Source organism: Tachyglossus aculeatus, chromosome 5, assembly GCF_015852505.1.
Source record: "Tachyglossus aculeatus isolate mTacAcu1 chromosome 5, mTacAcu1.pri, whole genome shotgun sequence".
Classification (NCBI taxonomy): Eukaryota; Metazoa; Chordata; class Mammalia; order Monotremata; family Tachyglossidae; genus Tachyglossus; species Tachyglossus aculeatus.
Genome location: NC_052070.1, coordinates 13,084,629 through 13,104,021, shown reverse-complemented (window position 1 = coordinate 13,104,021; position 19,393 = coordinate 13,084,629). Strand labels below are relative to the sequence as shown.

At 44.7% G+C, this 19,393-nt stretch overlaps 1 protein-coding gene across 6 annotated transcripts in view; it reads left to right on the top strand.

Annotated features, from left to right (window-relative positions):
• The window catches only part of DLGAP1 (DLG associated protein 1), a 1,082,148-nt gene extending 1,063,564 nt beyond the window's left edge, over positions 1 to 18,584 (top strand). For all 6 annotated transcript variants that reach the window (XM_038747081.1, XM_038747079.1, XM_038747080.1 and 3 more), the window contains 3 exons: positions 4,170 to 4,261; positions 14,409 to 14,561; positions 18,182 to 18,584. In XM_038747081.1, coding sequence (XP_038603009.1) covers positions 4,170 to 4,261; positions 14,409 to 14,561; positions 18,182 to 18,391 — 455 coding nt within the window. In that variant the 3' untranslated portion in view covers positions 18,392 to 18,584. The remainder of the gene's footprint in view (positions 1 to 4,169; positions 4,262 to 14,408; positions 14,562 to 18,181) is intronic.
• The last annotated feature ends 809 nt before the right edge of the window (positions 18,585 to 19,393 follow it).

The following is a 19,393-nucleotide window of genomic DNA, read 5'->3' as shown; positions in this document are numbered from 1 at the left end:
GAGACGGGATGCTGGTTGTTTGAGCTGGCAGACCGCAGAAAGCTCACCTCCTCCAGGAGGCCTTCCCAGACTGAGCCCCCTCCCCACAGCACCTGTATATATGTTTGAACAGATTTATTACTCTATTTATTTTACTTGGACATATTTACTATTCTATTTATTTTATTTTAGACTGTGAGCCCACTATTGGGTAGGGACTGTCTCTATATGTTGTCAACTTGTACTTCCCAAGCGCTTAGTACAGTGCTGTGCACACAGTAAGTGCTCAATAAATACGATTGATTGATTGATTCATTGATCTTGTTAATATGTTTTGTTTTGTTGTCTGTCTCCCCCTTCTAGACTGTGAGCCCGCTGTTGGGTAGGGACCGTCTCTATATGTTGCCAGCTTGTACTTCCCAAGCGCTTAGTACAGTGCTTTGCACACAGTAAGCGCTCAATAAATATGACAATAAATGAATAGAGTGTTGATAATCCACCTTGGTTTTCAGGTGACAGACCGTTGCAAGGTTGGAGTCTCAGCCTGGCCTATTCATTCATTCATTCAATCGTATTTATTGAGCATTTACTGTGTGCAGAGCACTGTACTAAGCGCTTGGGAAGTACAAGTTGGCAACATATAGAGACGGTCCCTACCCAACAGTGAATGGATAGAGCCCAGGCCTAGGATTCAGAAGGACCTGGGTTCTAATGCCGGTTCTGCCACTTGTCTGCTGTGTGACTTGTCTGCTGTGTGACCATGGGCAAGTCACTTCAGTTCTCTCGTGGCTCAGTGGAAAAGAGCCCGGGCTTTGGAGTCAGAGATCATGGGTTCAAATCCCGGCTCTGCCAATTGTCAGCTGTGTGACTTTGGGCAAGTCACTTAACTTCTCTGGGCCTCAGTTCCCTCATCTAGACTGTGAGCCCCCCGTGGGACAACCTGATTACCTTGTAACCTCCCCAGCGCTTAGAACAGTGCTTTGCACATAGTAAGCGCTTAATAAATGTCATTATTATTGTTATTCTCTGTGACTCAAGTACCTCATCTGTAAAAAGGGGATTTAAGGTTGCGAGCCCCACGAGGGACAAGGACTGTGTCCAACCAGATTTGCTTGTATTCACCCCAGAGCTTAGTGCAGTGCCTTGCACACAGTAAGCGCTTAATCAATCAATCAATCAATCAATCGTATTTATTGAGCGCTTACTGTGTGCAGAGCACTGTACTAAACGCTTGGGAAGTACAAGCTGGCAACATATAGAAACAGTCCCTACCCAACAGTGGGCTCACAGTCTAGAAGGGGGAGACAGAGAACAAAACCAAACATACTAACAAAATAAAATAGAATAGATAGGTACAAATAAAATAAATAAATTAGTAAATAGAGTAATAAATATGTACAAACATATATACATATATACAGATGCTGTGGGGAAGGGAAGGAGGTAAGATGCGGAGGATGGAGAGGGGGACGAGGGGGAGAGGAAGGAAGGGGCTCAGTCTGGGCTTAAAAAATATCATCATTATTCATATCATTTCATGTCAATCAATCAATCATATTTATTGATCGTATAATAATCGTAAATAAATAAATAAATAAATAAATAATCGTATTTATGTCAACAGACAGCACCATCAACCTGTCCCTTCCACACAGCCAACGTGGAGGCAGGTATAAATAAACAAGTGAGCAGGTGGTCTAGAAGAAAGGAGGAGGAACTGTTCTTCTCAGAACTTTAGTTTCTCTTTGTTCTGCATTAGAAAGAAAGAAAAGCTACACCCCCAGCTTCTGTTCCTTTCCCTCCCTGGTGCCTCCACCCCAAACATACAAAACACACCTTCAACTCCCCTCTAAATATCTCCTCTTGAAGACTTCAAAATGGAATAGATGCGTTTTTGGAAATGTTCTAACATGCTTTGAGGTTGGGTTTTTTGGGGTTTTTTTTTCCAATTAGTTGCATCTGAGCAGGGAGCAGGGAGGTGAACCTGTGGCTTTGCTTTGCCTTTCTGACAGTTAGGATGTGTTATGAACTGTTGAATGGCCAAACTCCAGCAAAGGCAGCTGTTCTGAAATGTATTCGGTGGCAAGAATCTTGGAAATAACGCAAACCACCCAGGGCTCCCCAGACAGCCCCTCCCAAGGAAGGAGATTGCCTAAAAATGTTTTTGCATTGGATTGCATAATCAATCATTGGCTTCTACACTGTGAGCCCGTTGTTGGGTAGGGACCATCTCTATATGTTGCCAACTTGTGCTTCCCAAGCGCTTAGTACACTGCTCTGCACACAATGCTCAATAAATGCAATTGAATGAATGAATGAATGATTTATTGAGCACTTTCAATGCACAGAGCACTGTACTAAGAGCAGCAGATACATTCCCTGCCCATAAAAGCTTATAGTCTAGAGCGAGAGATGGACATATGTATCTGGAAGCACCAAGGGCTATATTTTTAACACAGGGCACAGATACATAATCCATATGTGTCTGTGGGTGTAAGTGTGTATGTCTGTGTCTAGGTTCAAAAGTTGTCTTGTTCCCTAGCCAGTGGGCTGAAAATCCTCAGCTTAGAAAATCTTTTGGCTCTCAGCTCTTTCCTGGCAGTGCTGGTATCTGTGCCCTGGAAATATACTGAGGATTTGGACATGATCTGGGGAATGTGTGGAGTTACCCCCTCCAAATCAGGATTTTTTTAAAAAAATTTTCTGTTTTTTTTTTTTTTTGCTGGATTGTTCCTGGAAATCCAAGCAATGCAAAGCAGGAACTGCGTACATACAAGAGTAGGCTGGTAAATAACTCAATTCCAACCCCGTGGCTAAAACAGTGTCAAGAGCACGGGCTTGGGAGTCGGAGGACACGGGTTCCAATTCCGCCACTTGGCTGCTGTGTGATCTTGGGCAAATCATTTCACTTCTCTGGGCCTCAGTTACCTCACCTGTAAAACGGAGATTAAGACTGTGAGCTCCATGTGGGACAGGGACTGTGCTCAACCTGATTACCTTGTATCTACCCCAAAGCCTAGAACAGTGCTTGGCACGTAGTGAGCGCTTAACAAACACCATTACTATTATTAGTAGTAGTAGTAGTATTTATTCATTCAATCGTATTTATTGAGCACTTACTGTGTGCAGAGCACTGTAATAATAATAATAATGTTGGTATTTGTTAAGCGCTTACTATATGCAAAGCACTGTTCTAAGCGCTGGAGGGGATACAAGGTGATCAGGTTGTCCCATTGGGGGCTCACAGTCTTCATTCCCATTTTACAGATGAGGTAACTGAGGCACAGAGAAGTTAAGTGACTTGCCTAAAGTCACACAGCTGACAGTTGGCGAAGCCGGGATTTGAACCCATGACCTCTGACTCCAAAGCCCGTGCTCTTTCCGCTGAGCCACGCTGTAGTAATAGTAGTAGTAGCAGTACCAGTAATAGTTGTACTAGTAGTATATGTAATAGTATTTATTGAGCCTTAATTTGTGCAGAGCACTGTACGAAGCGCTGGGGAAGACTATATAGTTGGAAATTAGACATGATCCCTTGTCCCTGGGGCAGTGGGGGTTGGGGGCAGAGTGAGGGGGGTGACATTCTGAAAAGACCCTCTTGTTTCCTCCTTTATAATAATAATAATAATAATAATAATGGCATGTATTAAGCGCTTACTATGTGCAAAGCACTGTTCTAAGCGCTGGGAGGTTACAAGGTGATCAGGTTTTCCCACGTGGGGCTCACAGTCTTCATCCCCATTTTACAGATGAGGTAACTGAGGCTCAGAGAAGTCAAGTGACTTGCCCAAAGTCACACAGCTGACAAGTGGCGGAGCCGGGATTTGAACCCATGACCTCCGACTCCAAAGCCTGCGCTCTTTCCACTGAGCCACGCTGCTTCTCTGCTTTGTCCAGGGGGAGGTCAGGAGGAGCCCACCCTAATGCCCAGAGAGCAGATATGATGTGGCCCATATTCATTCCATACTCTCTTCTTGTGTTAACCAAAGAACGTCTCTGCGACATTGATCATATCCTTACATTTTGGTTATTAGTGTGTTTGTGTGTCTATGCGTGTGTGTGTGAGAGAGAGAGTTTCCTATGATATCAACAGCAAAATTTGCTCTTTGGTTTGCCAGATTAAATCTCCGCAGTGAAGCCCAATGTGTAAAAGTATTTTTTTTTCTCTCGTGTGTTTGCTTTCTTTTCAGTTCTAGGGAAAATCCAGCACGCTGTGGGCAGTGCCCAGCTTCTCATGGCACAGAAATTCTACCAGTTCAGAGAACTGTGTGAAGAAAACCTGGTACGTAGAGTTTGTTATCATTAAGATGGTTTGCTTGTGGCTGTCCGGAAGAGAGTCATTGCCTCAACAAGACGTGCACAGCTCCAGTTGGACTTACTTCTGATTGACTTTAGATGAGAGATTTGGTTTGGGTTGAGAGGTTTGACCCTGCATATACTTTCAATTCGCTGAAAATCATCTCTTCTCTCTGACAGACCCATTCTCTGTCAGCGGGACGCCTGGCTACAAATCAAGAAGTAGTATGGCCTGGTGGAAAGAACAGGAGCCTGATGGTTCTAATCCTGGCTCCTCCACTTGTCTGCTGCGTGGGCTTGCCCAAGGCATCTAACTTCCCTGTGACTCAGTTACCTCACCTGTAAAATGGGGATTAAGACTGTGAGCTCCGCGTGGGACATGGACTGTGTCCAACCTGATTATCTTGTATTTACCCTAGCACTTACCCTCATCTGAAAAACGGAGACTAAATGCCTACCTATCTCCCTCCTACTTACCCTATGAGCCCCACGCGGGAAAGGGATTCTGTCTGAATTTGTCAGGGAATATGACTGCTTACTGTTGTACTCTTCCAAGCGCTTAGTACAGTGCTCCGCATACAGTGAGTGCTCAATAAATATGATTGAATGAATGAACTGATTATATTGTATCTATTTCAGTGGTTAGTACAGTGCTTAGCACATAGGAGGTGTTCAGCAGTGCTCACCACACAGTAAGGGCTCAATAAATACAGCTGATTGATGAACAAAACTTGTTATTATTAGGCCCAGTTTTAAACTGTGCACTCTGTATTAGACAAAAAAGTTCATCATCATCATTATCAATCATATTTATTGAGCGCTTACTGTATGCAGAGCACTGTACTAAGCATTTGGGAAGTACAAGTCGGCAATGTACAGACATGGTCCCTACTCATTTTCCATGCTGCTTGTTAAGCACTTATTGTGTGCCAGGCACTGTTTAAAACTGGGCCTAATAATAACAAGTTTTGTTCATCAATCCGTGGTATTTATTGTGCCCTTACTGTGTGGCGAGCACCGCTGAACACCTCCGATGTGCTAAGCACTGTACTAAGCACTGAAATAGATACAATATAATCTGTTCATTCATTCAATCATATTTATTGAGCACTCACTGTACGCAGAGCACTGTACTAAGCGCTTGGAAGAGTACAATACAATAAGCAGTCACATTCCCTGCCCAGTTCAGACAGAATCCCTTTCCCACGTGGGGCTCACAGGGTAAGTAGGAGGGAGATAGGTAGGTATTTCGTTTCCGTTTTTCAGATGACGAAACTGAAGCACAGAGAATCAATCAATCAATCAATCGTATTTATTGAGCACTTACTGTGTGCAGAGCACTGTACTAAGCGCTTGGGAAGTACAAGTTGGCAACATATAGAGACAGTTCCTACCCAACAGTGGGCTCACAGTCTAAAAGGGGGTGACAGAGAGCAAAACCAAACATACTAACAAAATAAAATAAATAGAATAGATACAAGTAAAATAAATAGAGTAATAAATATGTACCAACACATATACTTATATACAGGTGTTGTGGGGAAGTGAAGTGACTTGCCCAAGGTCACTCTGCCAGCAAGTGGCAGAGCAGGGATTAGAACCCAGGTCCTCTGCCGCCCAGGCTCAAGCTCTTTTCTCCGGGCCACGCTGCTTCTCAGTCACTATCAGCAGTGAGTGAACCCTAATCTGTAGAGTGATGAGGTTTACCAGAAACAAGTGAAAAGGTCTGAATGCATTTCCCCTCCCAATGGTCTCCTGTGGGTTTGTAAAGAACACGGGCCAGAAGTCACATGGACTGGACTTCTCAGCTCTCCTCCTTTCTCTCCCGATGAAATCTCACAAAAACAGATACTTCGTCCCCCTTCAATTAGTCAATCGATCATATGGATTGATCGCTTAGGATGCTTCTAACTCTATAGCCAATAACAAAACTCCTTAGGGGCAAGGATTGTGTCTTCCCAACTCTAATTTTTATGGCATTCGTTAAGTTCTTTCTCTATGTGGGGCACTGTTAGTAATAATAATAATAATAATAATAATAATAATAATAATAATAACAACTGTGGCATTTGTTAAGCACTTACTATGTGCCAGGCACTGTACTAAGCCCTGGGGTGGATCCAAGCAAATCAGGTTGGACACAGTCGCTGTCCTGCATGGTGTTCACAGTCTTAATCCCCATTTTACAGATGAGGTAACTGAGGCACAGAAAAGTGAAGTGACTTGCCCAAGGTCCCGCAGCAGACAAGTGGAGGAGCTGGAATTAGAACCCATGACCTTCTGACTCCCAGTTCCGGGCTCTCTCCACTAGGCCATTCTAAGCCCTGGGGTCGATATAAATTCAAAAGGTTGGACAGAATCCACAGACTACCTGGGGCTCACATTCTTGTTAACAATAATAATAATAATAATAATTATTATTATTATTATTATTATTATATGTAATATAATAATAATAATTATCATTTGTTAAGCGCTTATAAAGCACTGCTCTAAGCGCTGGGGGGATACAAGGTGATCAGGTTGTCCCACGTGGGACTCACAGTCTTAATCCCCATTTTACAGATGAGGGAACTGAGGCACAGAGAAGTTAAGTGACTTGCCCAAAGTCACACAGCTGACAATTGGCGGAGCCAGGATTTGAACCCATGACATCTGACTCCAAAGCCTGGGCTCTTTCCACTGAGCCATGCTGCTTCTCTAAGCGCTTACTCTGTGCCAGGGGTATCTAAACACTGGGGTAGGTACAAGCTAATAAGGTTGGACACAGTCCTTGTCTCACATGGGAATCACAGCCTTAATCCCCATTTTACAGATGAGGTAACTGAACCACAGAGAAGTTAAATGACTTGGCCAAGGTCACTAGGCAGGCAAGTGGCTGAGCTGGGATTAAAACAGACAACCATGCCCAGGCACTTTCTAATAGGCCAAAATGCTTACCAGGAAGTGCTCACTAAATATCGCTGATTGATTGATTGATTGATTGATTGATTGATTGAAGTACAGTAAGGAAAAGAGGGCAATGAATAACATCAGCCCCGTGGTCCAGGAGGAGTAATACCAATTACAAATGAAATTTGGGTATAATCCAAAAGATGAGTGCCAGAGAAGCAGCATGGCTCAGTGGAAAGAGCACGGGCTTTGGAGTCAAAGGTCATGGGTTCAAATCCTGGCCCCACCAATTGTCAGCTGTGTGACTTTGGGCAAGTCACTTAACTTCTCTGGGCCTCAGTTACCTCATCTGTAAAATGGGGATTAAGACTGTGAGTCCCCCGTGGGACACCCTGATTACCTTGTAGCCTCCCCAGTGCTTAGAACAGTGCTTTGCACATAGTAAGCGCTTAATAAATGCTATCATTATTATTATCATTATTGAAGTATAGTAAGGAAAAGAGGGCAATGAATACCGTCAGCTCCATGGTCCGGGAGCAGGAATACCAATTATAACTGAAATTTGGGGATAATCCAAAAGATGAGTGTCCACCCTCTCCTCAGATAAACCATTTTTAATCTAAAACAGAGCAAATTGCACTGGTTTGGAATTCACATGCTCTCTTCGTTCCTTGGAGAAGTGGGCAAAAAGTGAAAGAGAAGAAGTGGGCCATGAGGAGAAGGAAACGGGTCAATCTCGATCAATTAATCATTCATCAGCCATATTTATCGAGTACTTATTGTGTGCCGAATACTAAGTGCTTGGGAGAGTACAACAGAACAGAGTCGGTATCTGCGTTCCCTGCCCACAAGGAGTTTACAGTCTAGAGAGCGAGGCAGACATGGATATCAATAAATAAATTACAGATATATATGTACATAAGTGCTATGGAGCTGAGGGAAGGGCAAATAAAGGGAACAAATCCAAGTGCAAGGGTGATGGAGAAGGGATTGGGAGAAGAGGAAATGAAGGCTTAGGGAAGGTCTCTTGGAGGAGACGGGCTTTTACTAAGGCTCTGAAGGCGGGGAGAGTGATGGGTGACTGCCGATTCAGGTGGCTCATTTCTTCAGCTCACCCTGTCTCTCGATAAATACGATTGACTGATTGATTGATTGATTGATTTCAATTGTTCAGAAAAAAAAAACCCAGCCTATTAAAAGCACCTAAGTCCTCCAGAGAGAAAATATGGTAGCCTTCACTCAAGGTTATGTCTTTCTCTCTTTCCTTACAAAGCCCAAGAAAGAGGTGAGGTAAAGAGGCCTTGGGTGGCCTCTAAAAGTTTAATAATAATAATAATAATGGCATTTATTAAGCACTTACTATGTGCAAGACACTGTTCTAAGCCCTGGGGAGGTTACAAGGTGATCAGGTAGTCCCACGGGGCGCTCACAGTCTTCATCCCCATTTTACAGATGAGGTAACTGAGGCCCAGAGAAGTGAAGTGACTTGCCCAAAGTCACACAGCTGACAAGTGGCGGAGGCGGGATATGAACCCATAACCTCTGACTCCAAAGTCCGTGCTCTTTCCATTGAGCCCCGCTGCTTCCCTAAAAGTTTGAAAAATAGCTGTAGGCTGTAGGAGTCCACTGTAGACTGTGAGTTTGCTGTGGGCAGGAATGTGTTATACTGTGCTCTCCTAAGTGCTTAGTATGCTGCCGACGTGTACTTCTCAAGCTCTTAGTACAGTGCTCTGCGCACAGTAAGCACTCAATAAATACGATAGAATGAATGAATGAATGCAATGATTTGCACACAGTAAATGTCGATAAATATGATTTATACATATTGCATCCAGCCATACAAATGGGCTTCCAGGAGCAGCGTGGCTAAGTGGAAAGAGCACGGGCTAGTCAGAGGTCATGGGTTCAAATTCGGCTCCTCCACTTGTCACTGTGTGACTTTGGGCAAGTCACTTAACTTCTCTGCGCCTCAGTTAGCTCATCTGTAAAATGGGGATTAAGACTGTGAGCCCCCATGGGATGACCTGATCACCTTGTAACCTCCCCAGCACTTAGAACAGTGCTTTGCACCTAGTAAGCACTTAATAAATGCTATCATTATCATTATTATTATTATTATTATTATCACTCATTGTCTGCCTCCATTTTTACTTATTTGTAAAAAAAGATCCTGACCCTCTCCTCCACCTGGGAATTGTATTCTATCCTGTTGGTGCATAGGGAGCAAATTGCCCATGGTTTGGTCACTTGGTGCCTCAATTTCCTCATCTGTAAAATGGGAATTCGATAGCTGTTCTCCTTCCAACTTAGACTGTGAGCCCCAGGTGGGACAGGGACCGTATCCAACCTGATTATCTTGTACCTACACCCCAGCACATAGAACCGTGATCAACATAGAGTAAGCACTTAATGAATAGTATCATTATTATTGCTAACTATCATCATCATCATCATCAATATTAGTGTTCAGGAGAAATTTGGAAGACTTCACCACCCCTCCATAAGTCGAATCCTTTCGTTATCCCAAACTAGTAGAATAATAATGATAATAATAATGGCATTTGTTAAGTGCTTACTATGTGCAAAGCACCGGTTCTAAGCACTGGGGGGATACAAGGTGATCAGGTTGTCCCATGTGGGGCTCACAGTCTTCATCCCCATTTTACAGATGAGGGAACTGAGGCACCGAGAAGGTATGACTTTCCCAAAGTCACAGTAGAAGCAGGCTGAAGGCTTTTAACTCATCAGCGTTGTGCTATAATCAATCAATCAATCAATCAATCAATCAATCAATCGTAATTATTGAGCGCTTACTATGTGCAGAGCACTGTACTAAGCGCTTGGGAAGTACAAATTGGCATCACATAGAGACAGTCCCTACCCAACAGTGGGCTCACAGTCTAAAAGGGGGAGACAGAGAACAGAACCAAACATACCAACAAAATAAAATAAGTAGGATAGAAATGTACAAGTAAAATAAATAAATAAATAAATAAATAGAGTAATAAATATGTACAACCATATATACATATATACAGGTGCTGTGGGGAAGGGAAGGAGGTAAGACGGGGGGATGGAGAGGGGGACGAGGGGGAGAGGAAAGAAGGGGCTCAGTCTGGGAAGGCCTCCTGGAGGAGGTGAGCTCTCAGCAGGGCCTTGAAGGGAGGAAGAGAGCTAGCTTGGCGGATGGGCAGAGGGAGGGCATTCCAGGCCCGGGGGAGGACGTGGGCCGGGGGTCGATGGCGGGACAGGCGAGAGCGAGGTACAGTGAGGAGATTAGTGGTGGAGGAGCGGAGGGTGCGGGCTGGGCAGTAGAAGGAGAGAAGGGAGGTGAGGTAGGAGGGGGCGAGGGGATGGACAGCCTTGAAGCCCAGGGTGAGGAGTTTCTGCCTGATGCGCAGATTGATCGGTAGCCATTGGAGGTTTTTGAGGAGGGGAGTAATATGTCCAGAGCGTTTCTGGACAAAGATAATCCGGGCAGCAGCATGAAGTATGGATTGAAGTGGAGAGAGACATGAGGATGGGAGATCAGAGAGAAGGCTAGTGCAGTAGTCCAGACGGGATAGGATGACAGCTTGAATGAGCAGGGTAGCGGTATGGATGGAGAGGAAAGGGCGGATCTTGGCAATGTTGCGGAGCTGAGACCGGCAGGTTTTGGTGACGGCTTGGATGTGAGGGGTGAATGAGAGAGCGGAGTCGAGGATGACACCAAGGTTGCGGGCTTGTGAGACGGGAAGGACGGTAGTGCCGTCAACAGAGATGGGAAAGTCAGGGAGAGGACAAGGTTTGGGAGGGAAGACAAGGAGCTCAGTCTTCGACCAGTTGAGCTTTTGGTGGCGGGCGGACATCCAGATGGAGATGTCCTGAAGGCAGGAGGAGATGCGAGCCTGGAGAGAGGGGGAGAGAGCAGGGGCAGAGATGTAGATCTGGGTGTCATCAAACGTAGAGATGATAGTTGAAGCCGTGGGAGCGAATGAGGTCACCAAGGGAGTGAGTGTAGATTGAGAACAGAAGGGGACCAAGCACTGAACCTTGGGGAACCCCCACAGTAAGAGGATGGGAGGGGGAGGAGGAGCCTGCTGCAATCAATCAGCAATATTTATCGAGCAATTACTGTGTGCAGAGCACTGAACTGAGGTGCTTAGGAGAACTTTTCTGGTTTTTCTCAGTCTCACCTAAACAAGATACTGTAAACTTTATTTATATTTTTCTAGTTCTTTAAGCAAATATAGACTCATGTCAACTGACAGATTTCAAGAGATCTCCCATCCACTGAAGGCACATCCCTCTTTTTTTAAATGGCATTTATTAAGTGCTTACTATGTGCAAAGCACTGTTCTAAGTGGTGGGGAGGTTACAAGGTGATCAGGTTGTCCCACGGGGGGCTCACAGTCTTAATCCCCATTTTACAGGTGAGGGAACTGAGGCCCAGAGAAGTTAAGTGACTTGCCCAAAGTCACACAGCTGACAGTTGGCAGAGTCAGAATTTGAACCCATGACCTCTGACTCCAAAGCCCGTGCTCTTTCCACTGAGCCACGCTGCTTCTCTTTCCCCTTATAGCATAGGAATTTCAAAAAACTTAATGAGAAACGTGATGTATTTTAAAAATATACTGGAACATAGTTCACCAGCAAGTCAGTTCATGTCAGTGGAGGAAACAGTGTGGCCTAGTAGAAAGAACTCGGGGCAGGGAATCCAAAGGCCTGGGTTCTAATCCCAGCTCCACCACTTGTCTGTTGTGTGACCTTGGACAAGTCACTTCCCTTCTCTGTGCCTCACTTCCCTCCTCTGTAAAATGGGGATTGAGACTGTGAGCCTCATGCAGGACAGGGACTGTGTTCAACCCGACTTCCTTGTATCCACCCCAGCACTTAGTAAATGCTTAATATTATTATTATTATTATTATTATTATTATTTTATTATTATTCTCTGGGCCTCCGTTACCACATCTGTAAAATGGTGATCAAGACTGTGAACCTCATGTGGGATCATGGTCTGTGTCCCACCTGATTATCTTATACCTACTCCAATGCTTAGTACAGTGCCTGACAAGTAGTAACCACTTAACAACTGCCATTTAAAAAAAAAAAAGGTACAACCATACTATCTACCAGGGTGCCGCCTCTGCTTCTGGCCTGCCTGGTGAACTAACCGATAATAATAATGATGATGATGGTATTGTTAAGCGCTTACTATGTGGCAAGGGAAGACCACTAAAGCCACAATTCCTCAGGAATATTGAATAATAATAATGGTGGAATTTAAATGCAAGCAGTGTGGCTCAGTGTAGAGAGCACGGGCTTTGGAGTCAGAAGTCATGGGTTCAAATCCCAACTCCGTCAACTGTCAGCTGTGTGTCTTTGGGCAAGTCACTTCACTTCTCTGTGCCTCATTTACCTCATCTGTAAAATGGGGATTAAGACTGTGAGCCCCCCGTGGGACAACCTGATCACCTTGTAACCTCCCCAGTGCTTAGAACAGTGCTTAGCACAAAGTAAGCGCTTAACAAATACCATCATTATTATTACCACTATGTGCCAAGCACTACACTAAGCGCCGGAATAACTACAAGATTAACCAGATTGGATACGGTCCCTGTCCCATGTGGGGCTGACAGTGAAGAGAACAGACATTGAAACTCCATTTTACAGATGAGAAAACTTAGGCCCAGAGAACAATAATAATGATAATAATACTAATAATTAGTGTATTTGTTAAGCACTTACTACGTGCCAGGTTCTTTACTAAGTGCTGGAGTGGATACAAGCAAATCGGGTTAGACACAGTCTCTGTCCCGTGAGGGGCTCACAGTCTCAATCCCCATTTTACAGCTGAGGTAACTGAGGCACAGAGAAGTGAAGTAACTTGCCCAAGGTGACAGAGCAAGCAAGTAATTGCATCAGAATTAGAACCTAGGTCCTCTGATTTACCAGGCCCCTACTTTTTCCACTAGGCCACACTGTTTCTGTAGTGAAACATTTATTGAGGAATAGGTTTCATTATTGGTTCTCGAGCATAATCAGATGGATTTCTCACCCATATAATGACAATAATAATGATACCAATAATAGTAGTAATTGCAATTGTTTAGCTTTTGTCATATGCCAAGCACTGGACTAAGTGCTGGGGTAGATGCAAGATAATCAGGTCCTACGTGGGGCTCACATTCTAAGCAGGAGGCGGAACAGGCTTTGTATCTCCATTTTGCAGATGAGGAAACTGAGGTTCTGAGAAGTGAAGTGACTTAACCAAGGTCCCACAGCAGACAAGTGGCAGAGCCGGGATGAGAACCCGAGTCCTTCTGATTCTCAGGCCCGGGCTCTTTCCACTAGGCAACACCAAGCACTTAGTACAGTGCTCTGCACACAGCAAGCGCTCAATAAATACGATTGATGATGATGATGATGAACACCGCTTTTCGGTCGGGGTTGTTGGTTGTTTGAGCAACAGTGTTGCTTTAATCGAAATAAGTGGGTTTAAAGCTGGGTCCCCTGAAGTCCAAGTGTGGAGCAGGAACTGTAGGGGGTTTAAGGGGTAATGGCAGATGCATTTATTTGCGATCATTTCCGTGGTCTCGTCTCCGTGCCACCTTGTGGAGCGGTGCCAAAAGCATTAAAAAGCAGAACCATCTATGGAAACTCTTGCGAGTTATCCCTTCCATCAGTCAGTCGGTCAATCATTGGTATTTATGGAGCGCTCTTGGGAGGGGAAGCAGCGTCCAGGGGAAAGATTGCAGGCCTGGGAATCAGAAGGACTCGGGTTCTAATCCCAGCTCGGCCACTTGTCTGCTGTGTGACCTTGGGCAAATCACTTCACTTCTCTGGGTCTCAGTTCTCTCATCAGCAAAGTGGGGATTCAATCCCTGTGCTCCCTCCTACTTAGAATAAGAGCCCCATGTGGGACCTGATGATCTCTTGTCTACTCCAGTGCCCAGGGCAGTGCTTGGCACATAGTAAGTGTATTATTATTACAACGGGGAGACACAATCTCTACCGACACTTGGTTTCTCTTACTTGGTTTACCAAGAAAACTTTCTGGATCCACTACCAGAACAATTACAGCTGGAGGTGGGGCGTTCTGGGAAAGGTGCATCTTTGGAGTCGCTGTGGGTCGGCCACGACTCGACGTCATAAGACAAGACAGTTGCTTTCAAAAGCCTCGATCGTACTTGAAGTTTCTTGGAATTTCATAACCTCTCTGCAGTGATAAAGCTTGAATCCTTTTCTCTCTCTCATACAGAACCCTAACGCTCATCCAAGACCAACTTCCCAGGATTTAGCGGGGTTTTGGGATATGCTGCAGTTGTCCATCGAAAATATTAGTATGAAATTTGATGAACTTCATCAGTTAAAGGCCAATAATTGGAAACAGATGGATCTTCTTGACAAGAAGGTAGAACAATGTAGATTTTGTATGGTTCATTTAAAAACCTGCACAAACACTGGACAGACTAAATAGGCCTCTGCATACAATCCTGCCGTTAAAAATGTGAAACGAAGCCGATATCAAATTAATTTCATTGTAATGACAATGTTTACATAATAATCATCTGGGATACTATCTGTATTGTTTCAGGCATTTTTTTAAAAAAAAACCTGTCTTTGTGAATCAGAAAATGGGAATGTGTTTTTTTTTTGCTAATTAAACTTTGAGCTCAATCATATTAGATGATCAGTCATTGGAAGGAATTGCCTTACATATTGATTCTTAAATTAAAATAAATGACATCTTCAGTGCATGATAACAGAGAGCAAGAGTTCACCTTTCTTGCACTCTAGAACATGATACTAAGAAAGAGCGGAAGCACTGAAAACATCACTGACTTTGGTAATTATTTCCTAATTGTAGTAATAAAGACATCGCTACCAGTCCAGACTAAAACCCACTTCGTAAAAGTTGCCTAGTAAACAGCAAATGTTGATTTTTTTTCCCTTTGGTTTGCTTTTTGTTTGTTTTTAGTTTTTCTTGTTTTTTGGTTTTGTATTTGTTTTCGTTGCCTCTTGGGTTCCCCCCAAACAGTAATCTAGAACTATTTGGTATTTTAAAGGCTATAAGACTTCAATTTCTGCCATAGCCTCGGAAGACCCACCAGAACTCTTTATGGACCTGGCCAGCTTTGATCAATCAATCAATCAATTGTATTTATTGAGTCCTTACTGTGTGCAAGGCACTGTTCTAAGCATTTCTTCTCATGGTGTAGTCAAGATAATACCCCTTGACCAAGATAAGATTGGAAATCAGAAGCTATTTATTATAGCTTCTGATGATAATAATAATAATAATAATAATAATAATTGTGGTGATTGTTAAACGCATACCATATGCTAGGCACTGTACTAAGCGCTGGGGTAGATACAAGGTAATCAGGTTGGACACAATCCACAACCTACATGGGGCTCACGGATTTCATTCCCATTTTACAAGCGAGGTAACTGAGGCACAGAGAAGTGAAGTGACTTGCCCAAATCATATGGCAGAAAAATGGGGGAGCTGGAATTAGAACCCAGGTGCTTCTGACTCCCAAGCCCAAGCTCTAGCCGCTAAGCCACACTGCTCCCTCGTGAAGCTATAAATCCCTGGGAAAATGCCGCCCTTCCCAGTCACCCAGCCCATAATCCTTTCGTTCATACAATCATATTTATTGGGCTCTTACTGTGTGCAGAGCACTGTACTAAGCGCTTGGGAGAGTACAATGCAACAATAGACAGAAACATCCACTAATCCTGTCGTTTCAGGTCTCCTCACCGTTCCGTTGGTACCAACCACCCAACCTCCAGCCAATGGTCAGAACAGTAACAATTTTGAGCCAAGAGACGAGCTAGCAATTCCGTCCCACCCAAGCATCCTGTCAGGAGAGAAGGAGATTGCCATCCCTTACGGGACTGGCTTGAGCAGTCTTTCAGTCCAGTCAGTCCATTGTATTTACTGAGCGCTTACTGGGTGCTGAGCACTGATACTAAGTGCTTGGGAGGGTACGGTATGACCATATAAGAGACATCTTCCCTACCCACAACGAATCCAACCCAAACCCAGTCTCCGGCGTGGAAACACCTGAGATGCATTTTGAGGGTTTATTTTGGAAGGGAAACATCCACCCCCTTGTGTGTTTTCATTTTCACTCGGAATTCCAGGATCCAGGTAGATGACCTTTCATCTGGTCTGAGTATGTTACCTTCCCCGCCGCCAGTTTTCAGCTGCACAAACATACATGCGGCATAGTCGGCAGGGGGAAGGGGCGGGTGACGTGCTGGTTGGCTCTTCCTCCAATTTCTCATTTAAATGGATTTAAGAAATAAAAAAACAGGTTTTTACCAAGTGGTTTAACTCCTGGGCGAGGAGGAGTCTGCTTTAAAAATTCCCTTCATTCAAGCTTGCAAATGACCCAAGAAAGGTTCATCCTGAGGAAGTGATGATAATGTCTCCCACCACCTACGGAGATTTCCACAATAAGGAAAAGTACTTGGTTGTTCCTGAATCACTAAACCGTTATGGAGGTGACTCGATCCACTCCTCATCTACTTTATAACAAAATGCAGCACACTAACCTTCCTTGGAAACCTACACGCTCTTCTCTTTTTCCCCCCTCCAGTTGGTCAGACACACTGCTCCTCATTTGGAGAGGAGAAACCCTTCAATCCTTGAGTCCTACCATGTCCCCAGAAGCTATTTTCATGCCTAGTTAGTTGAGGAGTGGAAAAGTTGAGGAAAGCAATAAGTTTCATCCCCCGCCCCCAAAAGCAACACAGCTTCTAATCATCTATACACGTGCAGCCTGAAAGTCAGACACCCTTTCTCCTTGATTTTTTTTTTTTTGGTTTGTTTATTTAGATTTCCGTGGTGTCCACTGCATTTTTGTTGCCAAAGTGATGAAGAGTGTATGTTTTCTTAGTGGCTTTTTAAATCACCTCGACAAGTTTTAGTTTGCAGCTAGCGATAGGGCTGGCTTGAGCTCCTTTGAAACACTGCCAAATTTTCCCCTCCAAGTTGTCCAGGGTGTAGATTGGTGTAAGGCACTATTCATTTTTCATTTAATCGTATTTATTGAGCGCTTACTGTGTGCAGAGCACTGTACTAAGTACAAATTGGTAACATATAGAGACAGTCCCTACCCAGCAGTGGGCTCACAGTCTAGAAACCAGGCACTGTACTAAGCGCTGGAGTGGATACAAGCAAATCGAGTTGGACACAGTCCCTGTCCCACATAGGGCTCGCAGTCTCAATCCCTATTTTCCAGATGAGGTCCAGTTGACTCTGATTCTCTCTTTCGGAAACAACGGTAGAGATTGGTTAGTTTCCAGGAAGTTTTGAGAGCTAGCCAAGAAATGTCAGTGGCTACCTTCTGCTGATCCTGTCTAGTATCGTGTGCGTGCCTGTGAGTGTGTATTTTCTGTCCAAGGAATACAAGTCACTGTGTGGCAGTCAACATCCAGAGAAAGTTTTTCACGGCAACAGTCCGCTACTTTTATTTCCCGTTTCTGGAGGGCCCCATCCAATCTCTTTGTTTAGGGTTGTTTTCTGGTGGCTGGTTATTCTTTGTTTTTGTTTCTTTTTTAAACATACACCTGCCTTAAACACTGTCTTTTGAAGGGGCAATGCAGAACTCTTTTTTAAGGTCCCAGGACACAGGAGGAGTCTGGATTCCCACAGGGAACCACCCTAAGTGGCTGGCTGTGGGGCAGGTTTAACTTTTCCGGCGGCGGGATGTTTTAAATGCACACACGTGCCTAAATGCGCACACATACCCCGTTACTTGGGCCCAGACCTTACGCTGCTCACCAGCCCAACCCCTTTCCTTAAGAGTCTAGTGTTTTTCTTTTTAAAGTGCAATTTGAATACCAAAGCCAGTCCAATGAAGAAAAAAAAACTGACTTAAAGAGTACACTGTGCAGATAAGAATTAACAGTCCCTAGGTAAAAAAAAAAATGATGTGTTCTAACTACTGAGCTACCCCAGTTTTCTCGACGCCTGTCCTGAGAAGCTGTGTAATGTCATGACCCTTCTGCTTTGATCAGGAGAGAAGGGTCCCTCCTCCCGTGCCCAAGAAGCCAGCGAAAAGTCACGTGCCCCTGATCCGAGAGCGCTCCCTGGAGAGCTCGCAGCGCCAGGAGGCCCGGAAACGCCTGATGGCCGCCAAGCGCACCGCCTCGGTCCGCCAGAACTCGGCCACGGAGAGCGCCGACAGCATCGAGATCTACATCCCGGAGGCCCAGACCCGGCTATGAAGGGGCTGATGCTGTCTGTCTGTCTGTCTGTCCGTCTGTGGGGACGGCTCTCCCGGCCCCGCCCGGCCCGGCCTGGCCTCCTGTCTACTCTGACCTGACAGATCCTTGGGCAAAGCCACCATGAAGAATTTGTATTCACTCCCCCTTCTTCCTCTCTCTCTCTGTCACTTTCTTTGTCTCTCTCCCTCTCTCTCTGCCCCTCTTCCTCTCTCCATGTCCCTCTCTTCTCTCTATCCCTGAATCCTCTCTTCCTCTCTCCCTGTCTCTCTCTCTCTTCCTCTTTCTCTGTCCCTTTCTTTTTCCCTCCCTCTCCCTTTGTCCTCTCCTACGTCTTTCTATCCCTCCTCGTTCCCTCCCTCCTGCCCATGCCTCTCTTCCTCTCCGTCCCTTTCTTCCTCTCTCTTCTTCTCTCCTTTTCCCCTCTCTTTCCCTCCCCGTGCCGATCATTTGTTAATGATCTGAGCGACTTCCACTCCTGTAGCGTAGCTGTCAACCTTCCGAGAGAGGGCCTAGAATCTGATCCTGGCTGCTTTCTGACAGTTTACCCACAGCCCCCATCCTGCTTTGACCCATGTACCGATGCCGTACCCCTGCCTCACGCCCAAGTCGACAACCCTTTATTTTCTTGATGGAGAAAAGAAAAAAAATACCAACACACCTGTATAGTAGAAGCACCATTTAATCCTCTCATGATCTTCAGTTCTCTTCAAGCTAGCCTGTTACCTAGTGTACAGCAATATAATACTCTAGGGTATTTCGGAGATCCAGTATGACAGGGGTGATCCTTTGGGACTCTAATGTCTTCCTCATTAAAGTTGAAAGGAACTAGGGCTCAGATTCCCTTTTTTTATTGCTATGATTTTTAAAGCCGATGGAGCACTTTATTCCGAACCTCAGAATCTTACCTTTTCACCGGAAATAATGAGTCACAAAGGAAGGGGATGGGTGGGAAAAGGAGAAATAGACGGGTAGTGAAGAAAAGGAGAAATCTGCAGGTGATGA